Genomic DNA, 27579 nt, shown 5'->3' on the forward strand with positions numbered 1-27579 from the left:
ATCCACAGCTGCTTTGGACAGCTTGTGTCAGTGCCTCACCATCCTCAGTAAAAGACATCCTCCTCTTTCTTCTCCTGATACATGAATCCAGGGAAACTGGATAAATAAATGCCTAGACATCTAACTGTGGAGGACTCAGAAAGTAAGAAAAAGAAAAGGTAAATTGTGCATTTTAGAAATCTTGACCATGAACTAAGATCACTTTAATGTGCATCAAGTAGAGATTTGAAGGTCCAAAAGAACTCTTTTTCAGTGAAATAATGTCAAGAATACATCCAGGGCAGGGTAACAGGCAGAGTAGATATGGTAAATGGATCATCATTTGTTCAAGACACTGACTCACTTTCATGTCAGATGAAAGAAATTCTTTACGTTTCAAAAAGAATTCTTGTGTTTTCTAAGTAAAAGATATTTTCTGCTATATCTTCAGACCAGAAGATGACTGAGAGAAATTCTGAAATTAAGTAGTAGTAATTTACTAGGGCTATGAGGGAAAAGCATTGCAAATACCAAAGCTCCACTCCTGAAAAGACAGTGTTGAACAGAATGATTTCTGAAGAAAAATCTGCACTTTACTACTTATCTTCCCCATTGTACTGTTTTTCAGAAATTGGCTGTGGAGAGTAGGGAAGGGAAAAGGACATTTCATCATCCAAGGGCTGTGGCAAGGAAAACCTGCCCGACCTGTAACATAAAAGTACAGAAGATAAATGTCAAGCTAGACAGGTTGGAAGGTCAGAACAAGCCCAGATAGCACTGGGAACTGAGGCTGATATAGAGGACAGGCTAGCTATAGTTCAACTAACCTTCAAGGCCAGTTTGACAGGGCAAAAACCTGTGCTCAAAGCGGTCATATTTTAAGTTTATAAAAGAGACATAGGGAAACGGAGAAGAAGGCAAGAAAACACCATTAACTCTTGGCTTTTCTTATCAGTTATACTGATTGAAGAAGTGAGTGAAAAGTCTGAAGAGTGGGGATGAGCACAAAGCTGCTATATTAAAGCTGAAACCGGTACAAAAGCGCAGGCGATAACACATACTTCACTTCTTGGCCAGTTAGCACCTATATTTCAACCAGCCATCTCCCTAATCTCCAATCTAGCATGCTTGTACTGCATGTTCAGGAGAAAAAGTGACGATCATACAGTCACAGGATCTTATAATGGCTTAAGTTGGAAGGGACCTTAAAGATCATCTGAGATGTCTGCTATTAGTAAATAACTTTGCAGCTCTTGTGTGCTCGTTCCTTTTGAGTACACATGGCTTAAATCTGGGACGTCTGGATCCTTCAGGCTGCAAATGAAGGTGTCTGTAAGCCTGCGTTCAAAAACATCTTTCTTGAAAATATCACTGAAAGGTTGATGATAGCTGCCTACAACTATCATCAACATGTGGAACGGACTGTACCTCTAAGACAGCTCAAGTCTAGGCCATATGAGCAACTGTGTTGTCTCTAATACAATGGCTGGATCCTCAGCACAATAATCCTAGTACTGGAGAAAAAACACTGCTTCTCTTTAAAATGGAGCAGCCTTCTTCCTCTAGACTTGCCGTAAAAATCAGAAGAAAAGGTTCTGCGTTTTTGTCTCCAGTCCACGGAATCATTTTGTATATCAGGATCAGCCCCAAGAGAAAGAATCATACTTGTGAATGGCTTTCAAGTAGAGGCAAGAAAAAAGATGGGGAGATTTGGAGGATCTACAACATCTCCTGTTTAACTGCTCAAGAATGGATACTGTTATTTAGTGCTAGAGAAAAGCAGCTTCCTCCAGGTACAGTCGAGGATACTAAGAGCAAACACTATTACCTGACACAGCAGTTTAACTGTGGAGAGATTTCTCTGTTCAAGTCAAGTTGCAGTGTTTTATGAGGTAGTTCATCCTCATCAGTGGGTTGTAATGGTAACTGCACAGGTGCAGAATCGATTTAAAGACACTACAGTTTCAACTCACAGTCTTCAAAGATTGTTAATTTACAATTGATTCTGCCTTCAGCTGATCAAGTAGGTGCTAGATTAGGATAAAGTAGCAATAATACCCATTATCTCAAAAGATATATTCATTTTACCTTTCAATTCAAGAAACATGCTTGGATTTCTAATAATCTACTCAAGAACACTTGTCAAAAGCAGAGTCAAATGCGAAAGCAGGAAATGGAGTTTTGATTTGAAAGCTGCTTGCATTTTTTAATGATGGTTCAAACATGTAAAATGTCATTTGAAAAGATTACAGTGTCTGTTTGGTGAAGGACAGGTAATCATCTATGTCTACATTAAAACTGTAGTGACTGAAATCTGTCCCAGAAGATGTTTTATGCCATTCTCTATCGTGTTGTTTTTCCTAATAGTCAGTCTCAGAAATGATGACCTTTCACGACTGATACCTTTTCAAGACTGACAGATTCAACTACTTCACTCAAGGGTCATTATAAATCACAAGTGCTGGAAGAAAAAAAAATAGTAAGACAGCAATGCAGAAAGAACAAGATGTTTCTCTGTCATTGTTACTATGCTGTTTCAAGGACAGTCCAGAATTCTGTGTCATTTCAGTCTATTGTGTCATTGATCAATATTCAGTAACACTGATGGACTGCATTGCAAGTATTGACCTCAAGCACATGAATGAATTCACAACATGTCTGGCACAAAAATGCATTATCTTCAAAAAAGAGAGAAAATCTATATGCTTAAAATTTCATCAACTGGGATTTTAATTGGAAGTATTATTTTAAAAGAAAAAAAAAATAGAATCCTTAATAATAATTTAGCTTATTTTGAAACAATGTGGAGGCCACATATTTCTGGAACAGTTAATGAAAATTAGTCATAATTTGGAATCCAAAGCTACTTCTTTAAATGCTTATGTAAAGATCTGTGAACACAAAGCTGATATATTTGTCTTTTTTTTAATGAATTATTTATTTACCTGGCTGTCATTTTCAAAGCCATTCAATTATTAGAGTCCATATCCTTTTATTAAATGGATAAAAACAGAACATCTGTATTAGTGCCAGCACAGTCACAGACCTTCACAAACTACTTCAGAAACTCACAGATCAGATCCGCTTTCTTGCCGAGGGAAAGAAGCTTAAGAAACATAATTTTCATTTCTTTATTAAAAGTCAAAAGCTTCTGAAGATGATTTTTCCCCCCACATCCAAGCTGGGCTCCAAGAGATCTCTGCCACCAAGTAAGTTTCCAGTTGGTCACACCTTCACAGTTAGTAGGGAGAGCTGGAGACCACCTGTAGGCCCACATGGTGGATCTCAGTACTGGTGGATCCCAGGAAGCCAGTAAACGTAGGAAACAAACAGTTACATCATTTAATACCAAATTAACCAGGACAACATTGAATTTTAGCTACTCTATTGTATAATAAGTTTTACCATTTGGAACTTGTTACCCATGCTGGAGAGCGTGGTATTGTGGTCCTGGGAATATTGTGAGTGCAGGTGTCACTACAGTATTGCAAGACTAACAGAAAACTCTTATTTCAAGATGGTCAATATCCTAACCCTCCCAAAGTAATTTCGGGAGAAGAAATGGCCAAGTGGGAAGAATGCCAGAGAGAAAGTTCAGATCTAGAGGATAACTGCAGTTTGTCACTGAGTCCTGTGAGTTACTCAATAGCTGTCATCACTATGTATCTGGTGCATGAAGAAATGCACACACATCGCTAATGCTGCAAAAATAAATGCTGCAAAAATAAATGACAAAACGGCTTTAATGGGAAACCAGTATTACCAGCTCAATCAGCCAAAGCTCCCATGAGGATACTAAGCGTGGCTTGAAAATCAGTCTGAGGTTTGCTTGGTATTTGAAATACGTTTTTAATTTTTTGCTGATCCATCAAGACTTTTTGTTTTGCTGACATTCCATAGTTTCAAGCTTTTCATTGCGGCCAGGAACCTACAATAAAAATGAGAGCTCAGCTTTCATAAAATCTCTCTATTCCAAGTAGATGACCTATCCTTTTAGTAAAGGGATTCAAGGTAGGAGGCTTTGAGCTATGGTCAAGATGTGAGCTGCCATTTTCCAGCCCTCCAATACCCCCTTCCCATACCCGATACTGCTTATATTAAAATATCTGACAAGATCACAGCCCTGAGGTTTATGGCAAAAAAACTTGTTTAATTAATCTACGATCTGTAACAAAATGCAGCAAATATTGAAGGGCATGAGTTAATGGGGAACATGAATATTCAACAGAGCCATATGAACAAGACAAACATAAAGAACCCTCTACTTGGCAGTTATCTATGCTGAGCTTTAAATGAGCCACACAGGACAAATGGATTTAGTGCTGTGCCATGTTATTTCATTGAGATTACTAAAAGATAGACAATTAGGGCCATCAATCTACAGACCCAAATCCTACAAATATCAACAAATTACATGCTACAAGCTATGCAATTTTGAAAGCTAATGCTCTTTATCTGCTTTTAATTCACAGTGTTTCGTATTTTTGCTAAAACCTTAGCATGTAATTACTCATAAGACGATTCTATTGAGAACTGAATGTTTCTTTAGAATAACTACTTTAAAGGAATAAAGTTAATTTCCCAAGTCAGTATAAACAGATAACATGCTACAGGTCATCTCCTTAGAACTAACTTAATGAAATAAAGAACTTCTTGCAAACTGCATTAGACTTTTATATCTCTTTACAAGCATATCACATATCTGAAGAGAAAAATCTCTTTTTGGCACATGAGATACACAATATCAAGAGCCTACTGATTTCATCAGTGGAAGAATGTTTCCTGCTGCAGGCTAATAAATCACCCCAGCCAGCAAATGCCAGCCACTTACAGAAAGAACTGGCTGAGGGTAACACAAACTGGAGATCTAGTATCACTTCTGCTGCTACAGTGAAGTGCAAAGCCCAAGAGGATGAACAGGTCTGAATATTAGCAAGTTACTTCTTCTGAATCTACCCTCAGCATTAGAAATGTATTTGCACTAAAGACACTGAGAAATTTTATACAGTTATTCATTCCATCTTTATTCCTACTATGAAGATAAATCTTCATATTTTAGTTGAAGCTTCTTTTTCAGTTTGTGCTAGCCTTCTTATACATATGTCGATACGAAGAGTAACTCAGCTGATAACACCGGTATAGAAGTGTGCAAAAGAAAATTGGAAACTACTTACTCCTGTGATGCTGTCATATGCTAATATCCACAGAACTCTTTCTAAAAGTACAGCAAATTGGATTGCATATCATACCAGTGGTTTAATATCAAAATTTCTGGGATTTTAACTGCCGTGCCCTTGTTGGCTTACTTCCTTTAGCCATATGGAAAATAGCCAGGCACAATTAACTATTTGTCAGAAAACAATCTATTAATTAACACCATTCTGTGAGAATGAGCTGAAAATCATATTCTTTGCTTGCCAAAAAGCTTTCATTTCTGCCTGTTTGTGTTCAGAACTAAACATAGCTACAGATACGCTGCTTAACATAACTGACCAGTGGAAAAAAGAACAACTGCTGCCGAGATTTTTCAGAAACAGCAGCCAACAAGATTTTCTAAAGATAGGTAGGGGGGTCAGAAGGACTTCACCTTTTCGTCTCGTAAAATTCTTTACTGACAGATCTTTGATTAAACCAAGCAGAAATAGACTGAGTCCCAATTAAGACACTTGTATTTGTAGCTAGGCTTGAAAGAGAAAAGCAAAGAGAGAGCGGAGAACAGGCTGCAGCATTTTCTAGGCTTAGCCTTAAAAATACAGGACCTGACTTCAATTATATTTATACCCTTTCAATTCTGTTGACGTCAAAGGATTTATTCCTAAATTACATCAGATGGAAATCAGGCTAGCTATTACACATTTTCATGCATATATAACCAGCACCTCCTTAAAAGCATCATTTATTCAGAGGCACATCCTCAGACAACAAGCCTCCTCAGACAACTCGGACAAAATCAGAAAGGAAAATCAGCTATGGGGAATTTTAGGGGAGAACAGCAGATCAATGGAAGAAGGGAAAGAGATCAGAGGTGAACTCCCTTTGCTGTTATCTGCTCATACACACAGCCTTCACTGCTGCTGAACCCTGGGCACTGAACTGATAACCTCTGGGGCTGGCACAGGATGTGGTGGTTATTTGCTTCCCCTGTACGGAAACAATCTATGATCCACGTTACCTCTGAGACTGGTTGGTATTCTTGTATTTCACTTTTCCAGCAGAGTAGCCTGCAATGCTTCTGCTGCCAAAACTTTGAACACTGAAGCCCTCTGCAGGCCCACAGAGGGCTACAGGTACGTAACAGCTATCAGTCAGTGGTTGGCTCCTCATAAATGTTTTTCAGAACTGTTCACTTGCTTGGATGCTATCCTACAACCTCTACTCATTCCTTCTGCTTGTGCTTGCAACTATCCAAGCAGCTGTTTAAAATTATTTAAAGCAAGCTGAGACTGAAGGTTTTCTCAACAGTATCCAGGCTAATGGAAACTGATGATGCACACGACCTTTGATGAGCACTAACAGCATCTTGTGTCCAATCTGAAGTGAAAGAACACAGAGCAGCCAAAATTCCCCTCTTTGAAACTTCCTTGCAGCTGCAAAGAATCAATCTTCTAAGGTTATAAAGGGTTCAGAGAAAGGTGGTCTTATCCTTTCCAATAGTGGATTGCTCCAACACCACCCAGACCACTGAATAGTTGGTACACCTATCTATGCCCCGTGGTCTCTGCAGCACATCCCATGGCTACTCCTTATACTCCTTCCATAGTGGGCACCCTGCAAGATCCTGTTAGCTCAGCTTCACCTTACCAATGCTCACACTCTCTTCTGATGTTGTCCCACTTTTCCCTACTCTAATCTGCATTCCTCCTTCTGCACTCATCCACTTGGTTTAATTCCCAGAGGCACAGAGATCACAGTAGAAACACGGTGACTAATGCATGGTTCCATATTTCCTCCTTGCTCAGATGGTTTGAGTTTGGAGCAGGCTCTGTTTCTAGCAGTACTCTTCATGTTGCAATCTTGCACAATGGTCTTCAAGGTTTAGATAGTTCCATAGCCTCCATTAATGTAGTTACTAATCACAGCAGTCCCCACCAAGACATCTTCTGTTCTTCAGCCTCTTGTAACAACAAAGGGAGAAGCAAACAGTGTGGCAGCTTATCTTCGATAATCAACTCCCCCACAAAAGATGAAAGTAGGGGGCCTCAAGACAAAACATCACATAAAAGGTTTCCAAACCATCACGTTCAGCTGAACAATTCCTCTCCATGCTGTTTCTCTTTGCAGTACGTCTGTTACCAACAGCTTCTGCCAGCTTTATCAATTCTCTGGGTCTTTTTAACATCTGGCTGCACTTTTGGGCCTGCAAATTTAAACCTCTATTTTGAAATTTAAGTTGGGAGTGTGTTGATGGATTCTTTAACACCACGATTAGGAGATCCAATGGACAAAGAATAGCAGAGCATCTTTTAAGGGCAATGAATGCATGTGCATTTAAACATTAAGTTCTAATGCATTTCATTCCTGAAGGGCCCTGCACAGTGCCTTGCACATGGGACGTCAGGAGATGAGGCTAGAGAGAATACCACAAAATGCTTCTTCTCATATTGCTTTACTCTTTTCATTCCATAAACAAAGGGTAATCTTCTATTTCCATAGCAGGCCTCTCCTCAAAGTGAACTTTTTAGAGCTGTTTCCATAAACATCACTGACATTTCCAGCATAAAGCACACAAAAGCAGTTGCATCCATTATTTCACATTGGAAGCCCACTCTGGCCAATGTCTGTGACTATTTTTAGTACAAGATCAGTAAATGCAAGCATGCACAGCAGCCTCTGCTCAGTAGAAAAGTATAAATAAAAAAAAGCCCCAACAAAAACACCACGTGCTCACACTGTGTTTCAGGAATCCTCACTGTGGCTGATAATCGTTAATGTCTAGTGATTAAAACCCAGGTGTTTCCTTCCAGTCAGACTACCACTACTGTATGAGAACCTGAACTTCAGGGAATCCAAAAAACATCTGACCAAATTCTGCTAAGTGCACTTGCCTTCAAAACAAACAATATTGCACTAGGAACAGCAGCTCTGAGCACACACACAAGCTTTCCTTCTGGTAGACAGATGAATAAATGTCCTTTTTGCCTTCTTGCACATAAAGTTAATTAATCATAGAATTATCGAATGGTTTAGAGTTGCCACTCATCAGGTCAGACTGCCCAGGGCCCCATCCAACTGGGCCTTGAACGTCTCCAGGGATTCAGGTCTTCTCTGGGCAGCCTGTTCCAGGCATACTGCACAAGCAGACACAGTCTTCCAAAGGAGGGGAGGAAACTCCCCTTAAAAAACTTGAAATATGTATATTCCAAGGTATCTCTCCAAGTCTTTGAGATGATCCTCAACAGTCTTGAATTGGAGCTGGAAACAAGCTGGAACCTGCTGAAGCTGCTGTAGTTAACCACCCTATTTCACCTGCTGGAGAGACAGCTCACTCAACAGCATGCCATCTAAGTGCTGCCATTTTTCACCTTCTGACTCTTCTCATCCCCTGTACTGAAATAAGACTAAGCTGTGCATTAACAAAAAGTGCCCGCACAAGTAGATTAAAAGAGGAAAACACATAACATGACTATTATAGTACAAGAAAAACATGATTCTGTGTGACATTTTCAGCAAGAAAAACTCTACAGTGGACTGTGTATTTTTTCTATGGATTCTATTCTGCGCTTATTTCTCAGATTCACGTACAACACCTCTAATAAAACTGCATTACTTTCATGCAATGTGGTAGCACCAAAATAAAAAAAAATCCAATGTCATTCCAACAGGTTCTGCTGTGAGGTCTGGGATGTTACAACAGCCCCCAATTTCTCTACACGTACGGCACATCCGACAGGGTACATTCCCCATGCTTCATGTGGGTGTGAGACCACCTTTCTTCCCTCATGCCCACTTTTCACCAGGACTTGGTACTGCTTCATCCAAAGTCAAACATGGACATCAAAGATTGCATCTCTATGCATCTCTATGTACTTCTCTATGAGCCAGGAGAAGGATTGAGATTTTTGTCCATCTTTCCACACTGTTGATGAGCAATGTATTGTCTCTCCCTAGATTTATAATTGTAAAAAGAGATCAAAATCTGTTCCTTTGAGGGAAGTGTTACTTTTGTCAGTGATCAGAAACAGCTGCTTTCAAAATCAGCAGTACTGGCTGTTTTTGAGAATTCAACGCTTGGTCTTAGGAACTTTTACTTGTAAGGATATAAGAGCTTTGCTGAAGTATTGCTAAATGACATGTCATGCAGTTGGTAGTCCAAAACTTATAGCATTGCTTCCAAATTCCTTGAAATGCCATGATAATCATTACATGGTAATCTCCAACAAGTTTAAATCTAGTGTTATTCAATAGCTATTCCCCAGAGTAGATTCCTTTTGGTAGTAAAATCATTATCTTGCTGCTTAAACATTCAGACTTTCCTCTCTATTTCACAGTTCATAGAGCATCTTTATGATGTTGAGATTTTTTTTTCTGAACAGACAAAAGACGTTTTGTTTTTCCTGCTTTGATTAAATCCTACATCCCACAAGCAGTGAACCTGTGATACTGTTTTTAATTGTCTGCCTCTATTAAGATGCCTGCACTGTATGTCTTTTCAGATGCCCCAGCGTGATTCTGCTACGTGCTTGGCATTAGTGCTGCCAGGTCTGAGGTTAATATGTACACCACACAACTCATTAGCTGTGCATTACGATCAGAGCCAAAAATCAACATGATTGATCCAACAATATGCTTGGGCTTGGGACTGAGACTCAAATGAGGTCTTAGCAAAAGCAAAGGTCAGCAACTTGGCACAAATTTTGCTGTGCACAGAGAAAGCTTTTCTTTCAAACTATTCATCAGGGAAGGTACAAATGACAACTAATACAGGCCTCATTAAAAATGAGAAGAGGAAACCCTGCGGAGAGGGCAGGGAGGCTCCCGCGCTATCAATTTGCTGGTTTTTTCAGTCCTTTGCTTTTATTTATGTTACAGTATAGACAATGCAGAGCTTAAAGGTAGCAGTGGGGTTTGGAGTTTAGGAAACTAGTTAGACTAATTATCTTGATGTGCACTATCAATTACTGTCTGGTTAAACAGAGAGAGTAATTCTGCAGATGAAAATAAATATTCAGAATTGAAGGATCTGGAGGATGGGAATACAAGAACCTGTTTTAATCAGTGCTATTATTCCTTTTAGTTAAAACTCCAGTGTCAAAACACTTCCTGTCTTAAAATAATGAAAATAAAACAGACACTCACATGATAGTGGGAGAGAAGAGAAATGATAGAAGAAACCTTCTCAACCATGGATTTGTTTCAAGTACTGTTCTTATAAGGATTTCACTCATAACTCAAGCACTCTTGTCGCAGTCAGACTCAGAAATCAATACTCCACAATACACTATTTTACATATGGTATCATCATGTTCTTTTCTTTCTCAGTAACCGAGTGCGTTGAAAATGCTATTGATACAACAATTAGGCTGTAAGAGAAATACTTCTTTGCAGTCTCCAGAGTTGCTGTGTTGCAATATAATTGTCTAATGGCACATTTTTGTAAGGGCTGTCATGGTATTATGGGTATAATTTTATTTTTACAGGACACGGTAAAAGGTAAAAGGCTGGCGTTAATAGCCTCGGGAACCTATTACACAAACAGAGGTTGAGGATTAAAATTGGACTGGATTTGTAGAGTCTGCATCGAGTAAATGTCTTGCCACACTGAAAATTATAGTGCATGTAACTTATCCCTCATCACTATTTTTTTTTTTTAACTCTCCTATTCTTCTAAAGGTCAATCCCTCTCTCCAACAGAGAACACAGCTTCTTCTCAAAGTATTTTTAGAGAACTGTTTATTTTTCTCTGTTAGCAGTTGTTCAGCAAAACAGGATACAAGGCATATTGCTTCTGCTTTTACCAACAGCTACTCTGCTGTGTTGCAATACCCTCAAACATTAACTATCTAATGTGTCCTAAAAGCACTCGTGGGTAGGGACAACACACCTCTGACTGGAAGCTCAACAACAGAGCAGGATAGGGCAACGTTACTTAAAAATAAAACAGAAAAAGCAAAAAAAATCCTCCAAATTGGGGCATTTTTACCAGGAACAGCACCACATTTGCCTGCATTCTTATTGAGGATTAACTGAGGGTTTTGGTGGGACTGCAGGGTAGAAGGAATAGGTTTTTTAATGGCCTATTCTGCTGCTTTCTAATCAATTTACTTACGTTATTAATGAAAAAGGCTGAAGTGAGAGCACTGTTGTGCTAGAGAAAAAGAACAAAAACCGGTGACTAGGGTGAGAGGAATTCACAATGGGCAGAGCATGAAGGTCATAGTGCCCCTAATTTCAGGCTGAATATGGGTTGATGGTTGGACTGGATGATCTTCGAGGTCTTTTCCAACCTTAATAATTCTGTGATTCTCTGGCCGTTTCCATTTCCCTGAAAGTGACTTTTTAACTTCAGGAGACAGAGCAGAAAAAGAGAATAAAGGTAACATTGAAGAAAAAGAACACAGCTGGGTGGGCATCGATTTGACAGCAGATGCTGGGAGCTTTCCTTTGCACCGCAACTCCACTCCTGGCCTGAGAAGGGCACCCACTGAAGGCCAGGTTTCATATGCATTCAGAAGATGTTTCTGCCTCCTTATGCAATGTAGTTTATTTAGTTTATTTGTTGCATTTACATCACATGTGAGAACTAAGGAGCACTGCTGTTCCCAATTCTTTCATTGTATTTCTTGCAATATTTACTGTCAGATGCTGAGTGAAAAAAAGGCCTTTCACCTGCTTCAGGAGGAAGAGAATCAAAGCCTTCCTTCACACCATACCTACATCACTCCTGCTCTTTTTCCCAGCTGAACTTGAATGGACATGGGCTTTTGGAGCTGTGCAGTCCCTAAGGTGAGCTAACCCAGCATCTGCATGAAGGGTGGTGGATCTTCGCAGACAGATCCAACTGCAGCTGCCAAGGCAAAAGATGGAAAGTGGGGTTACATACAAAAAAGAGTTAAGTTCCAGTGTCTTAGTGGCCTGTGATTCATGGAAAGCAACTGTGCTCAGGACCATGCCAGGATGTGGCATGGGGACAGGGAGATGATTTTCCCTCCCTACCCTGCTCTTGTGAGGCCCCAGTACAAGAAAGGCAGGGAGCTGTTGGAGAGGGTCCAGAGGAGGGCCACGAAGATGATCAGGGGACTGGAGCACCTCCCCTACAAAGACAGGCTGAGGGAGCTGGGCTTGTTCAGCCTGGAGAAAAGAGGGCTGTGGGGTGACCTCATTGCAGCCTTTCAGTACCTAAAGGGAGCCTACAGACAAGAGGGGAATCAACTCTTTGAAAGGGTGAGTGACAGCAGGTCAAGGGGAAATGGTTTTAAGTTGAGGGAGGGGAGATTTAGGTGGGATGTCAGGGGGAAATTCTTTCACAGAGAGTGGTGAGGTGCTGGAACAGGCTGCCCAGAGAGGTTGTGGATGCCCCGTCCCTGGAGGTGTTCAAGGCCAGATTGGATGGGGCCCTGGGCAGCCTGGTCTAGCATTAAATGAGGACGTTGTGGCCCTGCATGTGGCAGAGGGGTCATGATCCTTGAGGTCCCTTCCAACCCTGGCCATTCTGTGATTCTATGTGATGTGCTCCTGCAGACACAGCCCTGCCAGAAGAAACAGCTCCTCCAGTCCAGCAGGCTGCAAACCTGCCCATTTCCTTATGGCACTCTCTCCTCCTTCCCTTTCAAGGCCTGCATTCCTTCTGACCCAGAAGCAGAGGCAGCACCTGTGATGTGAGCAGTACCTCTTGTCCTCCCCAGGCCTTGCTGGAGCAGGCGTTACAGCTCAGAGCTCACCACTCTCCTGGCAAAGGAAGGGAAAAGTTAAAACCAGAGCAGAATATCATTAGAAACTTTCTCTTCTTTTCTGGGGTTTATGTGGATCGTGAAAACAGAATGAGCACTGCTGAAACAGATCAAAATGTAGAAGGGAGAACAGGCACAGTGTAATTACTTCTGCTGGAATCTGGCCAGAGTCAACTCAGCTCTTGTGGGAAAGGCGAGGGGACATGTGGGGCTCACTTTATACTTCTGCTCAAATTCAGAGAGAATGCTTTTACATCTGAAGGCTAACACAGGCACAGTAGCATTCACCCACTGTAGAACCGTGCTCTGTAATTATCTGATCACAGGTTTTGTTTTCTTCTGCCCTAAAAAAACCAAGCTGTACTGCAGACTAACTTTCAAGCTCAGACCTTTCACTCTCATACCTTCAATTTACTACCCTAATCCTGTAATTTTTCATGATTTATCAGCCCAATCTTTACACTTACTCTGCTTTCCAATCCCTTTGTACCGAGCACTTCCTCCCGACTTGAATTTATCGTTTACTCAACTCGGCTCTCATCAGCACATGGAAGAATAGCACGTGTTACATTAATGAAATGACTGCTTTTAGCTAGAATTTTTCTTAATATATTCATTTACTGAATGCACCTAAAACAACAAGAGATCGATATTACTGTTGATGAATTGACCCCACTGTGGACCTCACTGAATCAAGGAGAGGAAATTACTACATGCTAGTTCAGGTTTACGTCTTTCCTTAGGTCAGGCTGATCGCTATCCCAGATAATGAAGACTGTTAATGTAATTAAGTGCTCTGTTGTGGTGTTTTACAAAGCAAACAAATAAGTTCTGGCATTAATAAGTTATGAGGTTAAGTGACAAAGGGCAAAAATAGGACTCTTCATTTCTATTGAAGGACTCCAAAGCAAGTAATTAGTCAGAATTTAAAAATACAACTTCTAATTTAGGACATGCATGATTTTCCAATTTAAGGTATGCGTGAAGGTCAGATTAATGTTAAGGTTATGACCATCTGTATGTTATCAGTATGACAAATCAAGTCTACTAGCCATTCAGAACAAGCCAGGTCCAAACTGCCTTGCTTGTCTTATAGATGGGTAAAGAGAGACAGATATAGAGAGAGAAGGAAAGAGAGAGAGATGGACAGAGAGAGATGGAATGCATGGATAACTACTAAAGAATACCTAGACTGAATGAAGAAAAAAAAAAGCTGTAAAGACTGGAAATTCATAAGAAGACCACATGAACACTGCATGAACACAATTTCCTTGCAAGAAAGTAAAAACAGACTGGAATTACAGTTTTCTTAGCAAACTCCAATGTTTCTAGCAGGTTATTTATCTGGTTAAACAATAGGCTGATTTGCAATACGGGTTAAGACAGTACAGCCCAAAGTTCACTGCAGTTTCAGACTTAAAACACACGGGCATTTTCTCAAATCAGAATGAAGAGCTGGGAATCAGTGCAATCCAGATTTATCCCCTGCACAGCTGAAAAGCTATGTGCTGCTCAAAGAGGCAGCCCTATCACCCAGCCCCTACACCTCTCCCACATGCTCTCACTACTCTGGCACTGGAATCTGTATTTTCCCCAAAAAGTAATGAGTTTTCTGCCAGCATAACCATCTGATCTGGCTCACTACAGGGACAGATGGGCACTGCTACCACAGTGATGGGAGGGCTGGGAGAGCTGGGGGGGACAGCAGCAGCCAGCCCAGAGCTATACATGTGGCCACATATCTGCATCAAAGGCACCGCAGCCAGGGACACAGCCATGCCAGGGATTTCTAAATGCTGTCCAGCACCTGCTGTGCTTTTATACTGTGTCACAGGAAGGTGGTTAAAAGCAGATGCTCACGCTGTTAAATAAAGTCAAAATGCTTTAACAACACGATGACAGGCTGGTGGTTTTCTCATGCAAAGACGTTTTAAGGTCACTGTTCAAAGTCTATTCTAGAAATTCAGGAATTATATAAAATTTTAAAACTGAAGCTTCTTTTCTCTTCTTTGAAAACCCACAGCCCTGTGATAAGAATAACAATGCAGCTCTGTTGCTGTCTGCTTGTTTTTCTAACCAATGAACATAGGTGCAAAGGAAATAGTAAAACAGAAACGTTTTCATTTCATACTGGGGGAAAAAAAACCCTTCAAATAGGCTCTCATGTCATTTGTCTAAATCTTGTTTGGACAGCTTGCATGTCCCACACTCTCACTGCTATCACTCCCTGCTCAGAAGTAGATGGAAAACAGGAAGATAAATACAATGCTGAAACAGACAGCTTCACACTGAAGATCACTGCTATGACATGTGCTACACTTCAGCTCAATTCAGTGATATGGTTACCTAAGGTCTGAGGAGACCGAACAGCCTGTAATACATTAACACATTTCTCATTTCAGAGATAGCGTCACGAGCTGAAAAACACCTCTAATTCATCATGCCCATGTGGCTATTTCCCCTCCATATCAGGTATTTTCTCCATTCTCATCTCCCATCAGATTTCTGAGAGCAGTGACACATTTTCCTGGAGTGTGCACAGCTATGTGAATGTGAGTGAAATGCTAAAGTTAAGATCCAGCAAGAAAAACGAAGAGAAGCATTTTTCTTGCTGCTCTAAATACTACCATTATAAAAGCCAAATTGCAGCCACCCCTATTTTCAAGTTTCTCAAAGGAGCCTTGAGACCATTTTAGCAAACCTATTGTCTGCTGAGACATTTGGCATTCAGAAAGCAGAATGTTCTCCAGCTACAGAAATGATTTTTCTTTTTGCCAAGTCTGCATTTAAAGCATCACCGGCACAGAAAGAACAATGAGAGGCAGAGACATGGGGGTTTCTTTTCTGGTTGGGTTTTTGGTTTTTACTGACCTAGCTACAGGGCTGGCGCCTTACTGCAATTCCAATGCTGGTGTAGCCAATTTCTGAATAGGAAAAAACAACCTTTGCAAAACCACTTTGTCCAGAACACCTCACTGCGTCTGCATTAAAGAAGTAAAAATGAAGATAAAACTTTTGTCAGTAGTATCTCAATCTATTGGAACAGACATTATGAAGTGACAAAATAAACCATCATTTCCTTGATAAGTTGACTCTCCAACGCAAGAGCAGAGCTTGCTTCTCACAAAGGAACTCAGCAGTAGCTGGGTAAGTTTAATGAGAAAAGCAGGAGTGCCTGTTTCAGCTCCCCTCTAACCCACAGGATGCCCAGAACCATAAAAAAAGTGGGTGAGAAGTGGAAAAGACATTTCTAAAGGGATTTGAAAGCATTATTGGAAAGAAGAGGGCCAACTAATACACACATAGAGAAGCTCCTTGGGATTACATTACTTCTCTTTCCATATTTGGTCACTAGCAGTATCTTTACAGGGAGCCCTAAAAAAAAGATTAAGATTAAAACCCACATGCAGCTGTTCCCTCCCACTTACACACTTGTTAATCCCACAAGTTTTGTTGGTTAAAGAGAAATACAAGAAAGGTTATGGTGAGTCCACACATTTCATTATAAACCGGCACTTGACATTTCTGTTAGTTGCAGACACGTTTTAGGATGCCAGCATTTAACATAACTACCTAATCCTTGGCTGGCTTCAGAATCCGTTCCGTAAGGTCAAGGATAGTACAAGGTTAGTGTCTCTATAAAGCAGGGAATTTGGCATCTCTAATGACTGCTTCTGGCTGTTTTTCTCCTTACCTGTAATAAAGCCACACAATAGTTTGTTTTCTTCAAGTGATGCAGGGCCCTTGCTTTACCTGCTGATGGGCACATGTGCACACCCTGGGGCAAAGGCAGGGAGTTCCTTGCCCCCTGACAAGGCTGACCTACAGGATGGAGCGTTCCTGCCCATAAATTTAGGGCAGTCTTATCAGATTTCAGTGAAAGTGGAAGAATCCCATTAGCATGCAATTGCATAGTACTTTAGATATCCTACTATTAATGTTAATATTACCCACCTGAGGGAAGCTCAGCTAATGAATCTATTTTTGTAGAAATGTAAAGGTTGAAGTTTAGAGCTAAGTTTAGAGCAGAGACATATAAAAAATGTCAAACCAGGAAATAGTTTAATGAAAGCAGAGAGTAATCACAGCAAATTACGGTGGAATTTCTATGGGATTACATTTTGCATTCCCTAGACAGCCAAAGGAATTCATCTCAGCTAGCATCACTCCATTTTACTGAGAACTCAATGTGATGATATGCTATGTAAGAAACATAATCCGATACTGTACAAGCAGTCTTAAAAGTTATAGCCTAAGAAGCTTGCCAAACCTGAGTTCAGATTTCTTCCAACTGCTACCTATAAAAAATGGCAAGATATGCCACAAAATATCAGAGAGAAATTAAAGGCACCATTGAGAGGAATACAAGACACATATTTTATTTTGTGGCTGCTAATAATGAGGTCCCTTCCCTCACAGTTTTGCTTTCTAAGCTCCAGCATTTAGAAACTAAACAGCAGTGAACATGGAAGGAAGTCATCGTTCCTGGTGTTGCTCCAAAAATCACTGCAGAATTTCATTTCTGGCTCTCTTGAGTTCTGCACACGGAACACAGAATGCCCTGTGGTCAGCACCCAGCCTAGCTGACTTGAACACCTCTGAAATAGCTCCATGTACAGCTTGCACTCTCCTCTCCCACTCTGCAGGTAATCTTTTACATCCAGGATTTACAGCCCAAAGTTCAGTAAAAAAAGCAATTTAACGTAGATTTTTACCACATGTAGAGATTTTCTCTACTTTTACATGGGTCTCCTAAATAAGAAGAAGCTGGGATCTTCTGACCTTACTGCATTACTACTGCAAAGCTCTGGATGGTTAGTTTAGTTAAAAAAAAACATTAACTTTTGGTTACAAGCTTTTACAAATCTCTCAAGGCCAGCTCTTGATGACAGCCATTGTAAATACCCTGGAACTGGATGAACTGCAACTTGGTGCTATTAAAAGCAACACACGTTTTGCCACTAAAATCAGCAACATTTTGAACTTGCCCATGCTCAATAACATGAACCAAAACCATGGTCTATAAGGCAGAATGAAGAGGGGAAAGAAGTATGTGAATGGGATATCATGTAGTATCTGACAAGAAGAAAACATCTTTAAGGGTATGTCCCGCTTCCGCAAGAAGAAACATTACTTTCAGCAATAGGAAAAGAGAAATCTTGCATAGTTTTCAAAGAATACCATGGATTACTATAAACATTTTCAGCCAAAACGTTATTTACTGCAATAGAATCTGTTCAAAATCCAACCCATCCCCTATCCACGCACCCCATTTGTGGCTGTGCTGAGAGGCCAAACTCAGTCTCACAGCTGCCTACATGCACCCCACTGCCAAGCACTACTGATCACACACTTGATAATAAGAACAGGATATTCAAAAACATGAAGCATGTAATGCGTCCACTTCAAATCATCTGTTAATTTACTAAGTATAAGGTGTACATAATCTGCTACAGAGTGGTTACCCTTTCTAAGGCAAGGATTTTAGAACAGAAAAGGACTTGCAGACTCAGCTCTTCTTAAGTTTATAGAAATGGATATACAGAGAAAACAAGGTTCAATACTTTACAGCTGCCCAGTTAAATGCTATGAAAATTTACTCACTGAGGCTTCTGTGTTTTAAGGAAGAGCTGAGATTATTCCCCCCAGATTTTCACACTCTCTACAATACTAATCATAGAATCATAGAATCACAAGGTTGAAAAGGACCCACAAGATCATGTAGTCCAACCGTCCTCCCATTACCATTGCTACCACAAGCACTAAACCATATCTCACAGCTCCTCATCCAGACACCTCTTGAACACTGCCAGGGACGGCGACTCCACCACCTCCCTTGGCAGGCCATTCCAGTGCCTGACCACTCTCTGAGAGAAAAAGTTCTTCTTTATGTCTAACCTAAACCTCCTCTAGTACAACTTGCGGCCATTTCCTCGGGTCCTGTTTGTTACTTAGGGGAAGAGGCCAAACCCCTCCTCATCACAACCTCCCTTCAGGAAGTTGTAGAGTGCAATGAGGTCTCCTCTGAGCCTCCTCTTCTCCAGACTTAACAATCCCAGCTCCCTCAACTGCTCCTCCTAAGACTTGTGCTCCAGACCCCTCACCAGCTTTGTTGTCCTTCTCTGGACACGCTGCAGGGCCTCAATGTCTTTCTTGTAGTGAGGGGCCAAAATTAAATACTAAACTCGAGATGCGGCCTCACCAGATCTGGGTACAGTTGAGTCCCTGTTCCCAGGATAACAGCAGGAGGGAGACTAAGGCAGACAGCCTCATATACATGATCAGGAGATGTAACATAGAGGAGTCTGAGTCTGGCATCAAATTTTTTTGACACTCACCCCACACTTCAGCTGGACAGGTCATGAGACCTGTGATCTCCCAGGAAAGCCTTCACTACTTGGTGTACTGAAGATTCAAAGAACTTTCCAGTTACATTAAAACAAAACAAAACAAAGCAAAGCAAAACAAAACAAAACAAGATACTTGGCACATTAAGAAAAGAAGGGTCTTCAAGGAAAGCTAAATAAAAACCCAGAACCTTATATAGCAAGAAAGAGAACTTAGAAATGAAAAAAAGAGCATTTCCATTACCTTTTCTGCAAGCCAGCCTAGATGTCTAATCTCTCGACTTCCAGCAATCCCTGCTTTACCCAGCTGGTCTCTGACCTCTGCAATCACCCTGGGGATGAGATCATTGACACTGGAGTGGATGGCATTGAACCAGGCCTGGGCAGTAGCTGAGTCCTTACTCCTGAGAACCACGGTGTGCTTGGCATCAGGTGAATGAACTTCAATAAGTCTAGAAAAATGGGGGGGGAAAAAGATTATGTTCACTCAGGTACTGCTTTATGACTACATTTATTATCTCACTTAGTGATAGCTATCAGTTAAACTGGAGTATACTAATTTCAAGACCTATCACTAAAAACTTACCTTTACGACACCTGAATAGAGTGAGATCCTCTAACTGAAGTCAGGTCTGTTCTGATGTTACTGCAAATTACTGATCTTTGAGAAGTAATTTGCCAATTACTGCCAATGCTGATTCAACCCCACATCTGGCAAGTCAATAGGAGTTTCAAATACATAGGCAAGAGGAGCGTTCATTCATTGTTTTAAAAGATATTATGAAAGTTTCTTTGAGTGCTTACCTACCCTGCCTGCTCAGCATGCTCCCCAGGCTTTGCACTCTGCCATGGTACCCATCAAAAAACAGAAGAAGCAGCTGAGGTTGAGCTGCCACCTTCTTCAGCTGTATGTTTATAGCACACCTACAGTTTCTCAATATGCTTATGTTATACATACAAAGCTAAGGGAAGCAAAAAACCCTAATCCTAAACAAAGGAATTTTCTTAGGACTACACTGCAGTTTCAGTGACACCACTCAGCATGAACTAGAAGCCAAGTGTAATTGGCCTTACCCAGGAGTAGCAAATACCCACAACATTCCATTTACACCCTGCTACCAGCGATGGCAAGAAAGCACTAACCACAACTGTGTGATTGCTTCTGGCATGCATCTTTTACAGTTTTCGCAAGTCTTGTAGGGAAAGATGTTTTTCCCCAAAAACATTTTTACTAGACCATCCTGTGGGCTTCTACCCCACTGCTGTGGTTTCAAAAGCAGAGACAAATACATTTTCAGGGAAATGGGTCCTGTCTACTGTGGTTATGAGAACTGTGCCAACATCTTTACTAACAATAACAAAAATGCTTTGAGAGACTGTTGTTGCTATTTCAGTACTGCTCTCAGTGAAGTGAAGTTAGTAGCAGTTAATTAGTAGTGGGGCTTTGTGGATCACTTTTACTTGACCATTTGCTAAATAACCCACTAAATAATAGCCTGCTTTATTTTCATGTAGTGATTACAAAACCAAGCTCTGCTCATTGTCCATCACTGAACTGCACTTACATTTGTGCTTTTTCACTATAAACACACAATGCCTTCCCCTGAATGTTACCCAGACAACTTCAACCTCAGCTCTGAGCCTCAGCCTTCTGTCTTGTGCATTGCTGCCTGCTCTCTGGGACACACGACGGCTCCTTGCTTTATTAGAAAAGTAATAAGTTCAGTGGAATTTATTCAGATTGAGGTTCAAGACTACTGTAATACAAATATTTGTTATGCAATTACAAAATCCTGCAATTCAGAGCCTGACTAACAATTAAGAGTTTTTAATTAATTGATTAAAACCAAAGAGAAGAACAGAAGGCAAGTCAATCTGTGTAGCTCTCTGGGGCTGAGAGGATGAGGGCAGCTCGTCTCTTGTTTGTCCATTTTGGGAAGGGGAAGTCTCCAAGCAGACATTGCTCTAAAGATAGAAAAGGTCATGACTTTCCAAACGAAGCAACTGAACTGTTCAGGGTTCTAAATGACTGCTTATATAGTTTAAAAAGTGGGATTATTTTCCAGAAACCGCTGAGCCAACACAATAGCACACTTTCCTCAGTAAAGTCATTGGAACTCAGCACTTTCTGAATATAACAGCTCTTATATAGCCACTCCGGAATGCACTGAGGTTCCAACTTCAGATATTGAAAGAAAAATTCCTTATTACATGATGCAGATCTGGAGAATAAGAAAATTCTATTTGCAGATAAGTACTTACTTCGATGCCTGTTAGTAACAACACACACGGCCACCACACTGCTTTGCCTTCTCATCACAAACATCGCTCTCTCAGTGTCACCTGAGCTTGAGTTTGAATCTGTACATCTAAGCAATGGTTACAAACTACACAGACCTGGATTTTCAAAGCACATTGTGGTACTTAGCAAAATGCTGCTTACTCCTTACAGAGCCCTTTTTGGCACAAGATCACAAGCATTTCACAAGTGAGTTCAGTGAGAGTGTCCCCATTTCACCCAGGGGGAAAAGCACCCAGAAAATCATCCAGATGAGGCAGGGAACAAGCCAGGAATAGCACTCAGTATTTTCTGCACTCTGCCTCTCATTTCAACACTTCTTTCAAAGAAAAAAAATAACTGGACAGTATAACAGTGTTGTAGCAGCCTTGAAAAATGTTACTGCGCAGTGTGGATTTCATCAAACAATGCTCTTTGCAAAGCTTGTGGTTTCTATAAGAGAACTCCCATCTCCAAAGTCACCGCACCTCACGTTGTAAACAAAGTCTGAACAAGAACTGTAAAGGCACAAAAGAATTTGCTGCTTTTGCAGTTGCAAAGAAATAGCAAGCTCCTGTCATTTCTTTTAAGTTAGAGCTGTGGAACCTCTGGTTTCAAAATACATTATCTGGAGCTGAAAGAGGTTCCAACGGCAACTTGCTTCCCTACAGCCTGGAGTACACTTCAACTCTTACTTTAAGCAACTAGATATAAATAAACAGGTAATGTTTGACTTGAGCTTTCAACCGAGTGTATTTCCCTCGATGGTGGCTGTTTCCTATTCCTGCAATAGTTTTGTCCCCTAAAATAATGAGCATTTAGACAGGTCTTAACAATTTTTTCATTGATTCAAAACTAGGAAGTGCTATTTCAGTTTGAGATCTCATAATGTATTCTAATACATACCCATCATACTGTGATATCAATGTATAAATTCTAGTACACGTATACACACACATACAGCATCATGCTTGCAAGAATACTTACTCTCAGTGACTTCTAATGGGGCTATTCTGGGGATTGCCTGCCAGCAATCAAAGCTGGATGCTGACACACTAACAACTGCAGACAGGCTGCCTCATTCCATCACCTGAGTGACAGGAAGATTGGACAAAACATACTACACTTATCAAAACTGAATTCAGAACAGGAATAAATGCAGCACTGACAGCACTGAAATTGAGTCTTGTCATCCACTGCACTGGTCAGCCTAAGGAATACGTCAGCAAGTGTCATTCCTGTGCAAGCTGCTAGGCAGGGGATCATTTTTATTCCTAAAGTGAGGATTAAAGTCTAAAACCTTAACTGCCTGAGCTCTGCTACTGACTTTTTGCTATGGGATCAGTGCACTAAACTATCTTTAAGAAGCTGACCTTACAGATTTCCCCTCAGAGATCCAGAACTGCCACCCCTGTGGCCACGTGGTGTGGAGATCCTGACAGAAATTCTCTTATAATCTTCCTGGTAAGCTGTGGGTTCCTACTGCAATCACATGCTGAAAGCATTATGTCCCTATCGACTCTCCTATTTTCTGCCCTTAGGTCTAGCTGCTTTGTTTCCCCAGTCCTTTTGGATGATGCTTTTTGTTTAGCAGCTGACTGATGGTATCTCCATATTTTTTGAAAAGCAAAAAAAAAACAACAAAACTCCAATGACCTTAGTAAACTCCAACACTAAAGTACTTAAATGCTTCCAGGCAGACCAGCCGTTGTAGCTTTGATTTGTTCCTTGGCTAAACTGACCACCGCTTACTGACTTATGTTTATCTGCAGTTCAGTGATAAAGTTCCCTTAATTCTCCACAGAATTGAAATATTTAGGGCAATGCCACAGCTGTGTTTATTCTCACACTCCACCACAGTTATGTAAATACTGCATATGGAGCTGTTTCTGATAAAGCCCATACCAACCCAAAGGAATTATATGTTAGCTCTAGATGGCTGCCAAGATGCGCGGCACCTCTCCAGCTTGGCAATGCATATGAATGATATCACATTTTCTCAGATATCATTTGGCAAACCTCATAATAAAAGAGTAATTTTCTCTCTCCTTCTCAAAGAGTTTCTCTGAGCAGAAGAGCATTTCCAGCATCCCATTTTCCACCCATGGAACATGGAGGTGACGCAAAACCCAGTGCCTCCAAATGCCGTAACCTTGCTAAGAAGCCCAACCTCTCTCCCTCACTGCTTCCAGAGCTTTTACTTTACAGAGGATCAGAAGTTGAAAGCAAATGTTTGATAGACCATGTTCATTCCACGTTTGATAAGGCTTCTGTGTAGGAGCATTCATTATCTCAGAAATACTCTTTATCAAATCTCTTGAAAGCACTTCTCCCACCACCATTGGCTCCAGACCAAATCAGGCACTGCTTTACACTTTGTGCCTTTTCCTGGGTCAGACTATGTATTCAGTGACTGATTAAAGTGTGGAGTAAGTCTCTTGAAGTTAATGATAAGCTGGAGCCAGAGTTATTCAAGTCCATCATCGCTACTTTGATATTGCACCAATATAGCCAGGAACAAAACAATCTGCTGTGGACTTTGCAAACTTAAAAAGGGATTGTGGGCCAAACTACTCATGGCATCACCCTTTCATTGTCTACACAGGAAACGGTGGTAAATAATTTTGTTGATTGTAGAATGTGGAGTAGAAATAGAGGAAGTCTTACAGAGCTGGGGGGATCTGGTGAACACAATCTAAGATACTATTTACATACCTACAGTTTTTAATAAAACAAAAAACAACCCAGTAAGGTTTTTAATTCTCCATGCAGCACCAGGAGATGAACCAGGAATAAAGTTTGTTAAAGCAATGGAAATACCGAGCTGAGCCGATTTATTTATGTAATATTTTCCTGATATATAATATATAATATTATATAGTAATTACAGAGACAGTAGACAGTGCAATGAATTCCCCAGTATACAAAAAGCACGTTTGTTTGATGCACTTAAACAGAGGTGAAAGCAATTTTACAAAGCAAACACTATTTGGCAACCAAGTAGAAATTTTCTACAGTGTGAAAGTCTCCAGGTCCCCTTGCTGTCACAATGGTGCTCGCTGTGTTAAGTTACTTGCTGACTTTCCACTTACAGCAGTCACTGCAGATGTAGCTCCTTGCTTCTTGGGAGCTGGACTGGGTTGATGTCCACACAGAGGGTGTATGTATCACTAATGAGCTGTCGCAGCTGATTTCATTTTCATTTGCCATGAATCGGGCTTTAATAAAAGGGCTATCAGTGGAGTTGCACAGAATGTAAGGGAAGGATTTTGTTCTGCAAGGGGCTTGCTGACATCACCACGTGCCAACAATGGACTTGCTGACATCGCCATGTATGACACTGCAGAGTACGTCATACAATGCCTTTTCTACCCATCATGATGATGAAAGCCATCTAATACTTACAAAATGTCTGTGGATGTTACAGAGCAGATTTCTTTCCCCATACTGCACAAAAGATCTTTCATATTTTTCCTTCTTGTGTTTTTCCTTCATATTTTCGTTACAGCAGTACTAGTAAGAATTGGGTTTAACCTCAAAATGATGCTGCCTAACATGGGTGTCCAACCTTTTGGCTTGCCTGAGCTGCACTGAGTGAAGAGTCTTGGGCAGCATGTAAAATACATAATATATCTGATAAATGTAAGTAACAAAACTTCTGTTATTGTTGTTAAAACATAAAAATGGAAGGGCAACAGAAACATGCAATTTGGACATGTAAGACCAGAAGATGCTGAGTTTGCTGTGGTTTTATACTGAAGCAATTCTCTCATAGTAGAATCACAGAATCTCAGAATGGCCAGGGTTGGAAGGGACCTCAAGGATCATGAAGCTCCAAGCCCCCTGCCACATGCAGGGCCACCAACCATTCCCACCTAATGCTAGACCAGGCTGCCCAGGGCCCCATCCAATCTGGCTTTGAACACCTCCAGGGATGGAGCATCCACAACCTCTCTGGGCAGCCTGTTCCAGTACCTCACCACTCTCTCTGTAAAAGGGAAACTATTAATGCTAGGAAAATAATTGTTTCATACGGAAAAACTGCACCTCTGGTAAAGCCTCAACCAACCCCAAAGCATGTTGCTCCTGCAGTCTGAGCTGAACCAGGACAAAGTAAAAAGCAATTGAGTGTGGCTGGTAATAGCAGTAAATGACCCTTCAGATCAAGACAGCTCAGAGACAAAGGCAGACAGTTTCACTTGGCTGCACAAGTAAAATATCATAGACTTAGAGAAGAATTAGATGTCTTCTGAGAAAGGACAAGGCTATAGCAAGACCCAGGGAAAAGATGGGGACACAATCTACAAGCAGGGATGAAAATTGCAGCGGAAAGGAGATGAATGAATAAGGCTGCTGTCAGACCTCTGTCTCGCTGATGAACTGTCACAGGAGAAAGTCTCGCTGGCAGAGACAGGCATCAGGTGCACCTCCATTGAGCAGTATGTGCATGAACGTTTCATTGCTTCAAGTGCCACATTTTGGCTTAGACGATCGAGAAATCCCAGGCATCACCATTTAGTTGCCAAGTGAAACAAACCAGCAGCCACTATGACAAAACCACAAATCCTCTCCGGATCAATTATTGGCCTCTGAAAGCAAAGGAAGAAGAAACACCTGGGAGGCAGCACTGCAGAAATGCTGCTGGCCTCGTTGATGAGGCACATGTCACCTCCTGGCGCTGTCACTGCTGGCAGCAGGGAGCTCATCTTCCCTTTTAATAGACTCAGAGATCAATGGAAAATCTCTGTGTAAGCAGTGAGATGAAATAACAACTCCAGTGTAACTCTGATTCCTACCTTGGGGAAAAAGGATTTTCAATTAGTGGAAATGTGTGTTAAAGCGGGAATTGACAGTAGGCTATTTAAATAACTGTGTCTGTGCACACGACTTATGTGCTACAGCCCAGCCTCAATACCTACTGATTTTGAGCTGGGGCACCAGAGATAGCAGCCCATAGTGGACACAGTTTGCAAGCTGCAAAACAAATGACTACAGAAGTTGTAGGAGAGAGAAGCTTTGAACACAGAAGCTGAAAATCCTCCTGCTCAGTTATCAGCATGTCAGGCAAGACCTGAGATGTAAGACTGAAATCCAGTTTGGAACCCACTGGTAAGCAAGGGAAAGCCCAGCACAGAGTGTAAGGTCACAGCCTGATAGAAAAGGGGTTTTAAAATTGATAGCTGGCTACAAGCAGTAACATAAAGAATGTGGGGACAAGGAGCATCATAGGAAATTGAAACATATCGATTTCCTTTGTTTGGCAAACCCCTGCCTTTGTTTGGCAGATCTCAGTGATGCTAAAATTGCTCTCCAACTTTATTTAGGGGAGGCATGGATATCAGCCCTTACATACCTTGCATACAGATGCACACCAAACACAACTAACTTGTTTGCCTTCCTCTGTCCTGCCCTGCAGCACTCACACAGCTCTTCCTTGTCCTTTAATTTGTGACATATTTCATTTGTGATCTGATTTTTCTCTGTTTTCCAATAACATCCACTAAGTAAAGCTTACTGCAGTTTTCACTCTCTTGGTTCCCTTCACTAGTTAGCTCCTTTCTCCATCACCTTTTCTTAACTGGTTCTCTCTTGTCTTCATATACTTCTCAAGGCAGTTTCTTCTTACTGCTCCCACTCCCCTGAATCATTTCCAGTTACTTTACTCCTATTTCTGTTCCTCAGCTCGATTCTCTACAGTAGAAGCTGATTGAAAAAATGAAAATTCTTTGACTTTTTCAAAACAACCCTAAATGACCAAAAACAGTGACCAAAACTAAAAACAAAACAGCAGCAAACAAACAAAAAATCAAACCTGCCAATGCCACCAAAAACATAACATAAAATCCTTGAAGTTATTCTGTTTCCCCATTAAATTCTTACTTAAGGCTTTTTTAGTTTCTTTTTTTTTCCTCACAGAAAAGAAAATATTTGGTTGAAAGTCTATTAATCAAAGATTTATCTGAAGGTGTTGTTCTGCCAGCCTCAGTCATTGTCATCTCCACATCACCCACATCCTTCCTTGCCACCCACTCCCCATGACACACTTTTATTTCTCTCTTTCAGGTCACGTTCAGTCCCTTTCACAAAA

At 40.9% G+C, this 27579-nt stretch overlaps 1 protein-coding gene across 2 annotated transcripts in view; it reads right to left on the reverse strand.

The window, feature by feature from the left end:
• SNTB1 (syntrophin beta 1) overlaps nt 1-27579 on the reverse strand; it is a 107194-nt gene that overhangs the window by 18043 nt on the left and 61572 nt on the right. For both annotated transcript variants that reach the window (XR_016465304.1, XM_031591175.2), the window contains exon 3: nt 19458-19665. Coding sequence is in view for 1 of the 2 variants with exons in the window: in XM_031591175.2 (XP_031447035.2) it covers nt 19458-19665 (208 nt within the window). In the remaining variant the exon portion in view is untranslated. The remainder of the gene's footprint in view (nt 1-19457; nt 19666-27579) is intronic.

The sequence above is a fragment of the Phasianus colchicus genome, chromosome 3, assembly GCF_987193195.1.
Source record: "Phasianus colchicus chromosome 3, bPhaCol1.hap1.1, whole genome shotgun sequence".
Classification (NCBI taxonomy): Eukaryota; Metazoa; Chordata; class Aves; order Galliformes; family Phasianidae; genus Phasianus; species Phasianus colchicus.